General features: G+C 47.8%; 4 protein-coding genes across 4 annotated transcripts; 3 read left to right on the top strand and 1 right to left on the bottom strand.

The window, feature by feature from the left end:
- Positions 1-1,665: 1,665 nt before the first annotated feature.
- On the bottom strand, positions 1,666-3,481 carry B0H65DRAFT_536579 (uncharacterized protein; the record flags this gene model as incomplete). Its single annotated transcript, XM_062829048.1, has 4 exons — positions 1,666-2,238; positions 2,672-2,811; positions 3,025-3,179; positions 3,419-3,481. The coding sequence occupies 4 exons, from the start codon at positions 3,479-3,481 to the stop codon at positions 2,096-2,098; spliced, it is 501 nt and encodes a 166-aa protein (XP_062687416.1). The 3' UTR covers positions 1,666-2,095.
- A 416-nt stretch (positions 3,482-3,897) lies between these two features.
- B0H65DRAFT_545264 (uncharacterized protein) lies at positions 3,898-4,292 on the top strand (the record flags this gene model as incomplete). Its single annotated transcript, XM_062829363.1, has 2 exons — positions 3,898-4,048; positions 4,123-4,292. The coding sequence occupies 2 exons, from the start codon at positions 3,898-3,900 to the stop codon at positions 4,290-4,292; spliced, it is 321 nt and encodes a 106-aa protein (XP_062687415.1).
- A 1,536-nt stretch (positions 4,293-5,828) lies between these two features.
- B0H65DRAFT_417863 (uncharacterized protein) lies at positions 5,829-6,628 on the top strand (the record flags this gene model as incomplete). The annotated part of the gene is made up of 3 exons (XM_062824114.1): positions 5,829-6,227; positions 6,288-6,410; positions 6,479-6,628. 3 exons carry the CDS (start codon positions 5,829-5,831, stop codon positions 6,626-6,628), a joined length of 672 nt encoding a protein of 223 aa, XP_062687414.1.
- Positions 6,629-6,832: 204 nt separating this feature from the next.
- Positions 6,833-10,444, top strand: B0H65DRAFT_565129 (uncharacterized protein; the record flags this gene model as incomplete). Its single annotated transcript, XM_062830274.1, has 4 exons — positions 6,833-7,702; positions 7,783-9,358; positions 10,081-10,153; positions 10,340-10,444. Exons 1-4 carry the CDS (start codon positions 7,036-7,038, stop codon positions 10,442-10,444), a joined length of 2,421 nt encoding a protein of 806 aa, XP_062687413.1. The 5' UTR covers positions 6,833-7,035.
- Positions 10,445-10,531: the final 87 nt, after the last annotated feature.

Here is a 10,531-nt window from a genome sequence, read left to right as displayed (position 1 = left end):
TTTATTGAAAATATATGTTATCGTACTTAAATCGAAGGTTATAGAATCTTTTAATAAATATAAAATATTATATTTCGCTATAGGTATTAAAAAACTACTCTTACCTACGTAGCGACTATAAAATTAATTATCTTAATCTTCATTATTCTATTGCATTCGCAAATAATTAACGGCCTCTTTAAATATTTTATCTTTTTTTTAAATTGGCGTACGCGCGCTTTTTAATAATTAAACTTTCAATTTAACCTTTATAAGCCAACTATAATTTAGCGTAGTAATATTTATCTAAATTATAACCCGGCTATTTATGAAGTTTATATAGGGATTAATGCAATCGTTCATTCGTTAATAAGGATAAAGAGGAGGTATTTCTACTCTTATTAATATTTTTCCTAAATTTACTATTCTTACCTATAACCTCTTCCTATTCCTTTACTTCCGGGCTAAAACTTTATTTATCGCTAAGGGCGTCCTTTCTAATAAGTTTACCACCTAACGTAATTACAAATATAATACCCTTAAATAAAAGGGCGCGACCCTTTCCCTAAATAATATTCGCTATTACTATTTTACGAAAGTCTTTAACTATAATATAGAAAGAAATTTTAAAATTAAAATTTCTCTCAATCTCTTTATTATATTAAAATTAATAATTATCTACCTAAACGGTATAAGGATTCGACCTTATAACTATATAGAATTTTAAGAACTATAAATTTAATTTATTTATTCTAATAATTCCTTTAATAATATAAAGGGCTATAGCCACCTCCTAATAAAAAATCTAATTATACTAATTATAATTAACTCTATTAAGGGGCTTAAAAATATTAATAAATTTAGCCCGGGCGAATTCTTTTACGTTATAATTATTAAAAGCGGTAAATTTACTAAAATTAGTATACTATTTATATAGACTAATACATTTAATAAAATTAATCTGCCGGTAATTATTTCCAACGGTTTCAAATATTTAACAACTTAATATAATCTTTTTAATACTTAAATTAAAAAAGGTCTTAACCTCTATATACTAATCCGACTTCTTAATTATATAATTATAGTAGTCGTACTTATAATAGAAACTATAAAATTTAGCGGCAATAAATAGGATAAGCTCCTTATCCTTTTTAACTTCCTTAATTTCTCTAGTAGGAACCTCCCCTTAATAATTGGTAATATTGGGTTTTACTAGTTCGGTTAGCCAAGGAACGTAGTTATTTAAATCGATATACTTCCAGAGACCTAAGTCTTAGGCTATAAAAATAAAGGCATCTTCCTAGGCCGGCTAATCCTTAAGGCCGTTAAAGTAACATTATTAATTTTAATCGTAAATATTATTAATAATCGTTTAATCAGTTATCGTTACTAGCGATAACTTTAACAGTCGAATTAATAAGACTCTTAATTATAATATTATTAGTAATAATCGATATAGGTTTAATGTGGTTTAATTGTATGTATGTATATAAGACTGGCTTTGCAGACTTGAAGCTCTGGTATCTGTAATAAATCCCGCATATCCCAGCCCAACTAGGCACGTGCACAGCCAGTGGATCCCCTGGCCTCTGACAGGAACCCCCAAGTCTTGGCATGCGTCAGTTCCACTTACAGAAGCCCCGGGCGAGCCGCAACTGTGGAGTTGTGTCAACCGTTGGTCCGTGGCCCGAGTTTGTAATTTTCACCGCCGAACGTGCTGAGGGCAACAGGCTGCCCCTGGAGGTTTGTCAAACTGTTAACACCGACAAAGACGTGCGCAAGAAATATAGAATAGAAGGGCGTTTCTCTCCAAGAGGAGCCGCAGTGTTTGGGGTGTAACGGACGCTTCGGTTTTTAGTTAAGAACAATCTGGGCTTTAATCTTTCAAACTTCATCTGCCGCGTGGATTCCCAATACGGTAATTTACATCTCATCCTGTAAATCAACCTCAACTCCATCTCAAACTTCCTTCCCTATGAGGACGAATTTCATGCATGCAAGAATCGAGGTGTAACATCACTTACACAATCTGATTTATACAGAGCTTACATATAACCCCCACAGATCATTCTTCGCCCCAATGACCCTGACCAACAGCGGACACCGGTAACTTGGTTCACCATGCGACGCTGCGGCGCAATGAGCCACGAGGAGCGGCGCTGTCGGTTTGACAGGGAGACAGGCGAGAGTGAGACAGGTTCTGTTGGCTATTGGGAACTGGTGTAACGTGGTCGTTCTCGGTCAAGTCCTCAGCGACGACTTCGTCACATTGAATCCAAGTTAGTACATTACACCGAACCAAACTTTGTGCTTTGCCGGTACATGTTGGCGTTGGCTTGGTTAGTGGCTGGAAGGAGCTCTCATCACAGTGACAAGCAAGAGTAAATACGCCTCCAGTTTGGTTATGGAATGCGTGACAGTATCAGCACCCCACGCCCTTCGATGTATGTCAACGGTTGGGTTTTGTTGCTTGTGGTGATGGTAACCTCTGGGCACTGCAGTCATGGCCTACTCGGGGAGAGAAATTCGGCATAAATGCTTCTTTGGGGACTTGGCATGTAGATGTGCGGGAAGCATGGGTGGTAAGCTGACTGGATTCTGGAACAGTACCCGAACGAACGACCTCAACTCCAATCTTCTCCTTCGGTAATGACACCGACAGCGGCGAATCATGGTTTACATCTCTAGGTACCTTCAGCTATGTAGAGACATGTAGGGTTCTTCTCTCCATATGACCAACATGAACTACCAGTAACACTTTCTGACATTCTGCTATGTGACATCAACATGAACCCCCACTTGAGGTATTGAGGCTCGCAGCTCAGCCCAACCCTACCGAAGTTGGATGTCCCCTCGCATTCCAGTTGCCTAGACCAGGTAGGTCCAAGTCAACGATGACCAAAACCGACTGGTCAACTACCGGGCCGCAAGGTCACAGCCGGTGTTCCAGACACCTGGAACCGAAAGCTTCCAATAAACTTCCAACTATGGGTCACTAGCCAGGAAAGCGGAGCAAGATATTACATACTCGGTCAAGCAATTTACGGTACTGCAGGTGGCAAGCTCAGGGAGGCAATTTTGAACAGGGCTGAGCCAAGGCCTCGGAAATCTCTGCGGTCCAAGGACCAAGAGTCGAAGAAGTTTGGTTCTGCCATGGCCGGGTGATAAGGCCAGGCAAGTGAAACGAACTGGAAACACGTCTAAGAGTTAAGGAAGTTAAGCTTTCTGGTCTCTGGGGAAGGGGGAGAGATCTCCTGCAAACGGAACCTAGCGCATATGAGACTCAAAGAAGAGAACTTTGGGCTTGTGGAAGGACGCAGTGGCAGGGGAAATTTTTGAGGAAGAGGAGTGATAGAAAAGCATGTTTGAGAGTAACTCGGGCGAAATTCGCCCACCAAGTTTCCGCAGAGGTGCTGGCTCACCGCCGCTGAGAGCCTACCTGAGACCACGAGAACTTCAAGAAGACGAACATCAACACATGCGCGATAATGTCTCTCATCATGATACTTGGCTGTGTGCGTCAGCTTATTTGCCCCAATGTGGAAACATTGAAAGCCGGTGAGAGTGATTCTGGTGATAAATTTTAGAGATGCTCGGAGGCACAGGAGTCGGCTGCTCACCCTGAACTTGTTGGTTCGTTGGTCGATATCCTTAACAACATCACGGCGGTGTGATGTATGTGGCTTTGCCAACTTGATGAGAATCATGATATGGACAGATTCGGTATCAACAAGCGCTCAACTGCGCAAAGCGACAGCCATGAACTTCAAGATTGCTGGATGTCCAAAGTCTATAAAGACCGAGGAACTGTCGTCGACTCTGGACAATCTTTCCTCTCATCATCACACACTTCACAAGCACATTCAAGTCAACAACCCACACACTTCACCTTACACTTTTCTAAAACCATCATCCAAAATGTTCGCCCTCAACACCATCGTTGTCGCCATCGCGGCCCTCGCCGCCGCCGCTCAGGGTGCTCCTACCGAGGCTACCGTCGAGACCCGCCAGGTTGCCTGCCCCGCCAGCGTCCAGCTGTGCGGCTGGCGTATCATCAACGACCTGAAGTGTAAGCCTTATCAGTCTAAAATCATACCACATCTTGACTGAAATTTTGCTAAAAAAAACATGTCATATCGTCAGGCTCTGACAAGGAGCACCTTCTCGCCATCTCTCCTCCGGGAACCACCGAGGGTCAGATCTTCAACGCTATCTACGAGACCGACCCCACCGGCTACGTCTGGCGCTTCGTTCAGCAGTGCAACCGGTGCAACAACTTTGGCGTTGGCATCCCTGCTACCGTCTGCTACTAAGCAGTTGCAGCTGGGTGTTCATCCTGGTATGATGAAACGGTCACGACAAGAGACCTGCTTCGGGAGTTAAGAGTGTGACGCTCACACGGGAGGGGGAGAATATGGTTTTGAAGAATGGGTTTAATCTGATGATTCGTGTTTTACCAGCTTGGCTAGCTGTTCATTCCTTACTACACAACTCTCGGTAGTCGGTAGAAAGAAATTGAAGTCCCACGATTCGCTGCGCGCAAACTCCAAGTTCGCTCTTTCCTTGACTGTAGTTAATGACCCCCACGAAAAAGGAAAATTTCAGAATTCTGCAGTGTGTGCAACATCAGAATATCATGACAGGAAAGGAAGGAACAAACCTCCAACATAACGTCAGCAGCCACATGGCCTGACGGGCCGTCTCCCGTTGACCGATTGTTTGTGTGTTGCACAAGTCTTGCACATATTCTTTGCACGATTCTTGATTTGAAAAGCTTTTGAAATTTCAGAACTGCCTTCTTTATACTTGCATGTGATTTGTGTGGTGAAATATCGAAGAGTGTCCTCAGTGTCCCAACGGTGCAGAATTCACCATTCAGGGGGCCAGATTTTGTATCAAAACATGCCAAGACTTATTCACTTACACCTGCAATTTTACACCATGAAAGGAACCGAATTCTGTTGGGAGCATTGGCGGGCAACAACAAAATTGGAATCCGTAAAAAGTTGAGGAATCAAGGTTCCAAATTCGAATGCAGATGGGTGCAACTGCATCTTTCCACAAGACAGGTGTTCATCCAGTCAATGCATTTCCTGATTTGGGGCCTCCAAAATTTGTGACTTCGTAACGCAGTTGCGCATGCCCCCAAATCAATTTCTTGGAGTCGGCCAGGATGCCCTAGCGAGCCCAGCTCACATGAGGTGCCGCAAAAGAGGGTTAGGGTTTACGGTCTGTTTTAGCATGACACACATGTCCTCTTCGCACAACGAATTTGTCGACAAAAGAAACAAAACACTTTCTTCCCACACGACCCCCGTCTTGTTAAGGCCTCTTGATTACGATATCTTCTGCCTCTCACCTTCTCACTCTTAAGATCCGGGATGCACCAAAACTACCATTCCATCACAGCGCAATTCGTCACCCCCGAACCCGAACCCACCCAACCCCCACGGTCCGTCGGTGACTGCCGGCGTTAACAGGGAACCCCGCACTTTCTCAGCGCTTGTGCCCCACGCTGCACGTAAGGCGCGTGGGCTGACAAAAGGCTTGTGAAAGGTTCCATTGCAGCCCGTTTTTCCACTCACCACTGCATTTCCCTTGGACATCCACTCATCATCTTTATCCAGCGCCTCGGGTCCGGACAACTTTACCTTAACTTCAACCACAACGAAATACCTGAACCATCATTTTATCCCGGTTTACCTACATATCTACTTAACTTTCAACGCCACCACTTATCTTAACCGCCTACACAGGACAACCTCCAACACGCCTAGTTCCAGCAGAACATCTAGACTACCCCACCCAGCACCCTCCTACAGGCCACAAACCACCCGCCACCAAACAAAATGTCATCACCACCACCACCACCATCAACATCGCAGCCTCTCGCCCTAGCAGCCGCCGCCTCCTCCCTCGCCGAAAAAGCCCGTTCCACCTCCCAACTAATCGAGAAAACCCTCCTTCCCCCAACAAACACGGACCCCAAACCCGACCCCTCGAACCCCTACCCCTCCAACCCCTCCCTAACCAAGCTCACCAACCTCTCGGCCAAGCTCCTCCAGTTCAACCAGCACGCCAACACACTGGGCGACTGTCTGACCAGCGCTTCCGCTTCAGGCGTGGCCGACGTGCTCGCCAGGACGCTGGATAAGGCGCTGACGAGGTGTGACCAGGGCGTGGAGGTGGTCAGGGGGCAGGTGGAGTGGCTAGGGAGGGAGAAGGAGGAGGGGGGTTTGGCTGCTGGTGTGCTTCAGTTGCAGCCGGGGCAACAAAATTGGGAGAATGGGGAGACGAATTGGCAGGAGAAGGGGCAGGGGCAGGGGAAGGAGCAGAAGGGAAAGAAGGAGGAGGTTGATAGGCAGGCGGTTGAGGAGTATGAGGCGTTGTTGATTGCGTACTCAAGGTTGTTTATCTTTGGGTCGCAGATTGTTATGTAAGTTTCAGCTCTGTGTTGACTGTTGAGCAACTAACTTTGTTCGTGGTGACGGACTGCTAGCTAACAGTGGGCAAACAAACAAACAGCTTGGACGAGAAGGAGCAAGCGGAGTGGATGGCTAAGAATGATGTTGATAAGATTATCAACAAGGCGGAAGAGTCGGCGCAGAAGGTGCTGCTTGGGAAGAGCATCCTCAAGGAGCTGCAATAGTTGCCTAACTTTGCCTTGGGCTCTCTTGGGGAGATGTGCGGCGGTGTGAGCCGTCAGAGGGGGTTTGGGATCTTATCGAATTGGAAACGACTTTCAGGAAGTACATCACTGAGATGGTCGAATGCGTTGGTTTTGGAATCGAATACGTGAGGGGGGCAATCTGGGTTGTCATGCTTGTGTGAAGTATAAGCAGTAAACGGAAGCAATCACATGAGAGGAAACGGTCACTATGTATTGATAGCATTATATAGCTACGACAGCATTCGATCTAGGAGCAAATGAGGCAGGTAGGTAGGAACCATCTTGATTTCCGAATCTGTTCACCCAGATCCCTTACTCCAGTCTACTAACCAACTCAGTAGTGTTCTAACAGTTCCCCCGCCTTTGAATCTCAGCTAACATAAACTATGGCCGATCCTCCCGTGCCTCAAGTCCATCTCAAGGATCCTCCTCTGCCTCCCTACCATGTCTACGCTATTGCCCGCCTTGCTGGCCACTACCGATGTCTGGGAGGTGTCTGTTGCCCAAGCCCATACGAGAACACGACGAAAGAGTCCGTTGTCTTGCTTCTGCGAAGAATTTTCTCGGACGCGTCGAACCGTATCCCCCTGGTTCTTGAATTAGAGCTTGGTTCAGACATCTATGCCCGCCGTGGTCCTCCGCACAGCCCGCCGCCGTCAGAAGAGCCGTGCTTCCCTTTTATACACACATGCTTGTGCGTTGGCTCGGCATCGCTCATGGAGGACGCGCATTTTGGAGAGAGTGTTTTTCCGTTGTCTGCGGACGAGATCCTGGGCAATTGTCCCGTGGGTTGCTCAGAGTCACTAGTGCCCAAGGAAGTGGGCATGTCGGTTATTTTTATCGATGTCACTGATCCAAGCGACATCAGACATCGCTTTGCGACCTGGGAACCTGACCTGGATCCATCATTACGATCAACAAAGCTTGAGCATCTGGTGACCGGGTGGTCGTTGCCTCTATGGTCTGTTGTCGAGATGAATACGGGGCTCTTCACTGAACAGGAAAAGCGCGAAGTGGCATCTGCTTCGAGGATAGAGCTTGGGGCATTAAAAGGTAAGTAGAACCCTATTACACTATCAGTCACCATATAATGAAACGCTTCTGACCATCACCGTGCTCACATTTGTGTACAGAGACTTGGCCAGGGGTAATTTGGAATCCTGATCCCTCGCAACGACCGGTCACCCTGCCCCCGGACAGGCTCACTTATGCCCGACGACGTGAAGAGTGGGCGATGGATCCTATGGTAGTAACCATGGCCCAGGTGACTTGGGGGGAACTGGTAAGGTACGAAGCACCTCAACCTATGGGCCAACGTGCAGCAACTCGTTTGCATATCAGACTTGAAATGAAGAAGCAAAAGGGTAAAGTGGTGGCATGGAACGACGCCGTTCAGCTTCTGAGATGGGCATACCGTGACGAAATCTTTCTGGACTGGGCCTGCTTCGCTGGTCTTACAGCACGTGTTGTGCAGCTGGTGCTCGAATATGACCCCCGAGCCGGCGGTATCCCACTTGCAAGTGATCGGGTCCTGACTCTTTGTCCTGACTGGGAGAAGGAGGAGCCCAAGGCACTTGCGGAAGCTATATGCTCCCCCAAGGTCGTTCGTTTTTGTGATGTTTACATCATGACACTACCCGAGCAAGCTGCGTCAGTAGAGATCTGTCGAAAAACCGGTCAGCTCTTTGAGTACCTGGCGGAAAACGAACGCCGTCCAACAGGGAAGATGTTGCTCACCGGGGCGTATAGCTCGAGTCTGCACGAGAGATTCTGGCTTCCCCAACCCAGCAGTCTCTCAGTAGCTCGACGGTCCCCCGTGTTACAGTTTATTCTCCACAACTGGGAATACTCTCCTGAGGGTATCACTGGCATTAGCTCGAATACCTTCCAGTCCTACTATCTCGGAGATGCTTTTCTGACTCCCGTCAAGGTTGTCAACGGCCTACTTGATTTCATCTACCAAACCCATTGGACCCCCGACGACGACAAGCTCGGGCCACCATGGGGAGACGGTCTCCGACTTTGCATATGTCTGTCTCGAGCCTCCTCAACCTTTGACCAAGACCATGAACGCCCTCAAGTTCAAATTAGCCCTCTCCCCGCAGAGGCCTACTCCATCGCCCGCACAACTTCCGCCTTCCGAGTCCACCCCGAGAGATACTGTCAAAGCGAGAGTGAGCCACATCCGCGTTACTATTCTAAGCTCCGCGATATAGACCACGACAATTGGACCCTGCTTCTTGTACAGGAGAGACACAATGCGGTCGAAGAGAGACTCCAGCCAAACGGGTCGAGCGAAATGATTCCGTCGATGAGACTCCAGTTGAGCTACTGCTTTGTCCGATCGTCCAACCCCGAATCCAGATTCTCACTTACCGCCAAACGCTGTCACCCGTCAGACTATGTTCGAGGAAGCACGAGGTGGATCGGTGAATGCCCGTTAAGCTGGCTAAACCTTGAGGCTACGGACATGGAGGGCTTCCTCTTGAACACTATGGGCCCCGGAGTAGATATCACAAAGTTGGACGCCCGAATCGATCATTACGATGAGAGATCCGCATGGGCGTTGTCCACTAGGGGTGACGTACGACACGAAGACATTTGGCAGATATTGGAGGTGATGAGTGCCGAAGAAGCCAGAGGCGCGTTGAAGCGTCATTCGAAAAATCTGAAAGTGACAACGGAGGACATGGACAGGATGAGAGATCGGTATAGGGATAGGGCGTGGGTTTCGGGGGCCGGCAGGGGGAAGGAGAGGGAAGGAGTGTGACCGAGTACGGTATATCGAGTTTGGATACAACTAGGCTGTGGGAATCGACGGAGACTTTAACAGCGGATGGAGTGAGGATGGAGAGAATGTGCCCAGTCCTTTTCTTCAGATGCGCAGATGTTGGTTTGACAGCTTTGTTTGCATGACGACTGGCATTTGTGGTGTAAATCGAATCCTGCTGGTGTGAAAGGTAAATATGAACGATGAGAACACCAAAACAAGTGTCGAAATTTATTGCCCATTCCTTCCGGCGAAGAAAGAGACAAAGCCAAGACCAGGTAGTTCCTGCCATGTTCGTTGAGGCCCTCATCCAGACAACCAACGTCCCTGCTCCTAAAGAATTACTGCAAATGTCTTGGGTCACTCCTTCACGTTTTCAGACTAGATATCCCAAGGCAGGAACCTTTCTCATTATTGTGCCCCCGACTTTTCTTTCTCTCTTTCCGTCTTCGAGGTTCGCAAAAAACAAAAGTCAAAAAGCTCAGCCGCCCATGGTCGGGGTCGAACCCCGAGCCAAGCTGCGGCCTACGAAAACTGTACCACCAGTACCACGTATCTGAGCAATGTTTTCTGGCTCCCGCACACCATCCCGCTTGGCCACGCACAAGGCAGACGGGTACGAGAGTTGTTGGCGTGCATGGGCTGGAACCTTATGTGCCAGGTGGTCCAAGGTTCTGTTGCGACCCCGCTGGACTTTGATCTGGGTGCTTGCCGGTGCCGGTGCCTTGAAATTGGTACGCTGCAGTCCAAGCCTGCCTGCTCTTCCAAGCTTGCTACCGAATTCAATCTTGATGTGAGTCGTTCCTGCACTTCATACATGATACTTCTGCTGAGGAGGAACGGAATCTAAGATTGGTAAGAGCGTCAACACCCCTCCTTCTACGAAAGCTAACGGGAGACTTGCTGGATGCGATCTGTAGTGCCGTGGAGACAATTCTGTTCCATTCCTGCAAGCACCTGCACCTTCAGCCGCCATCAACAACACAGGGGCACTCAGTTCGTTACTTCGTTTGCCCATTCATTGAATGCCTCCATCACCACACCAAACCAACCCAATGTGGCCCCATACAACATCAGCTGCACAACATCCCGCCAGCCACACCTCCTCGTCG

This window comes from Neurospora tetraspora, assembly GCF_033439725.1.
Source record: "Neurospora tetraspora strain CBS 560.94 chromosome Unknown B0H65scaffold_1, whole genome shotgun sequence".
Lineage (NCBI taxonomy): Eukaryota > Fungi > Ascomycota > Sordariomycetes > Sordariales > Sordariaceae > Neurospora > Neurospora tetraspora.
This window is presented reverse-complemented; position numbering and strand designations above follow the sequence as displayed.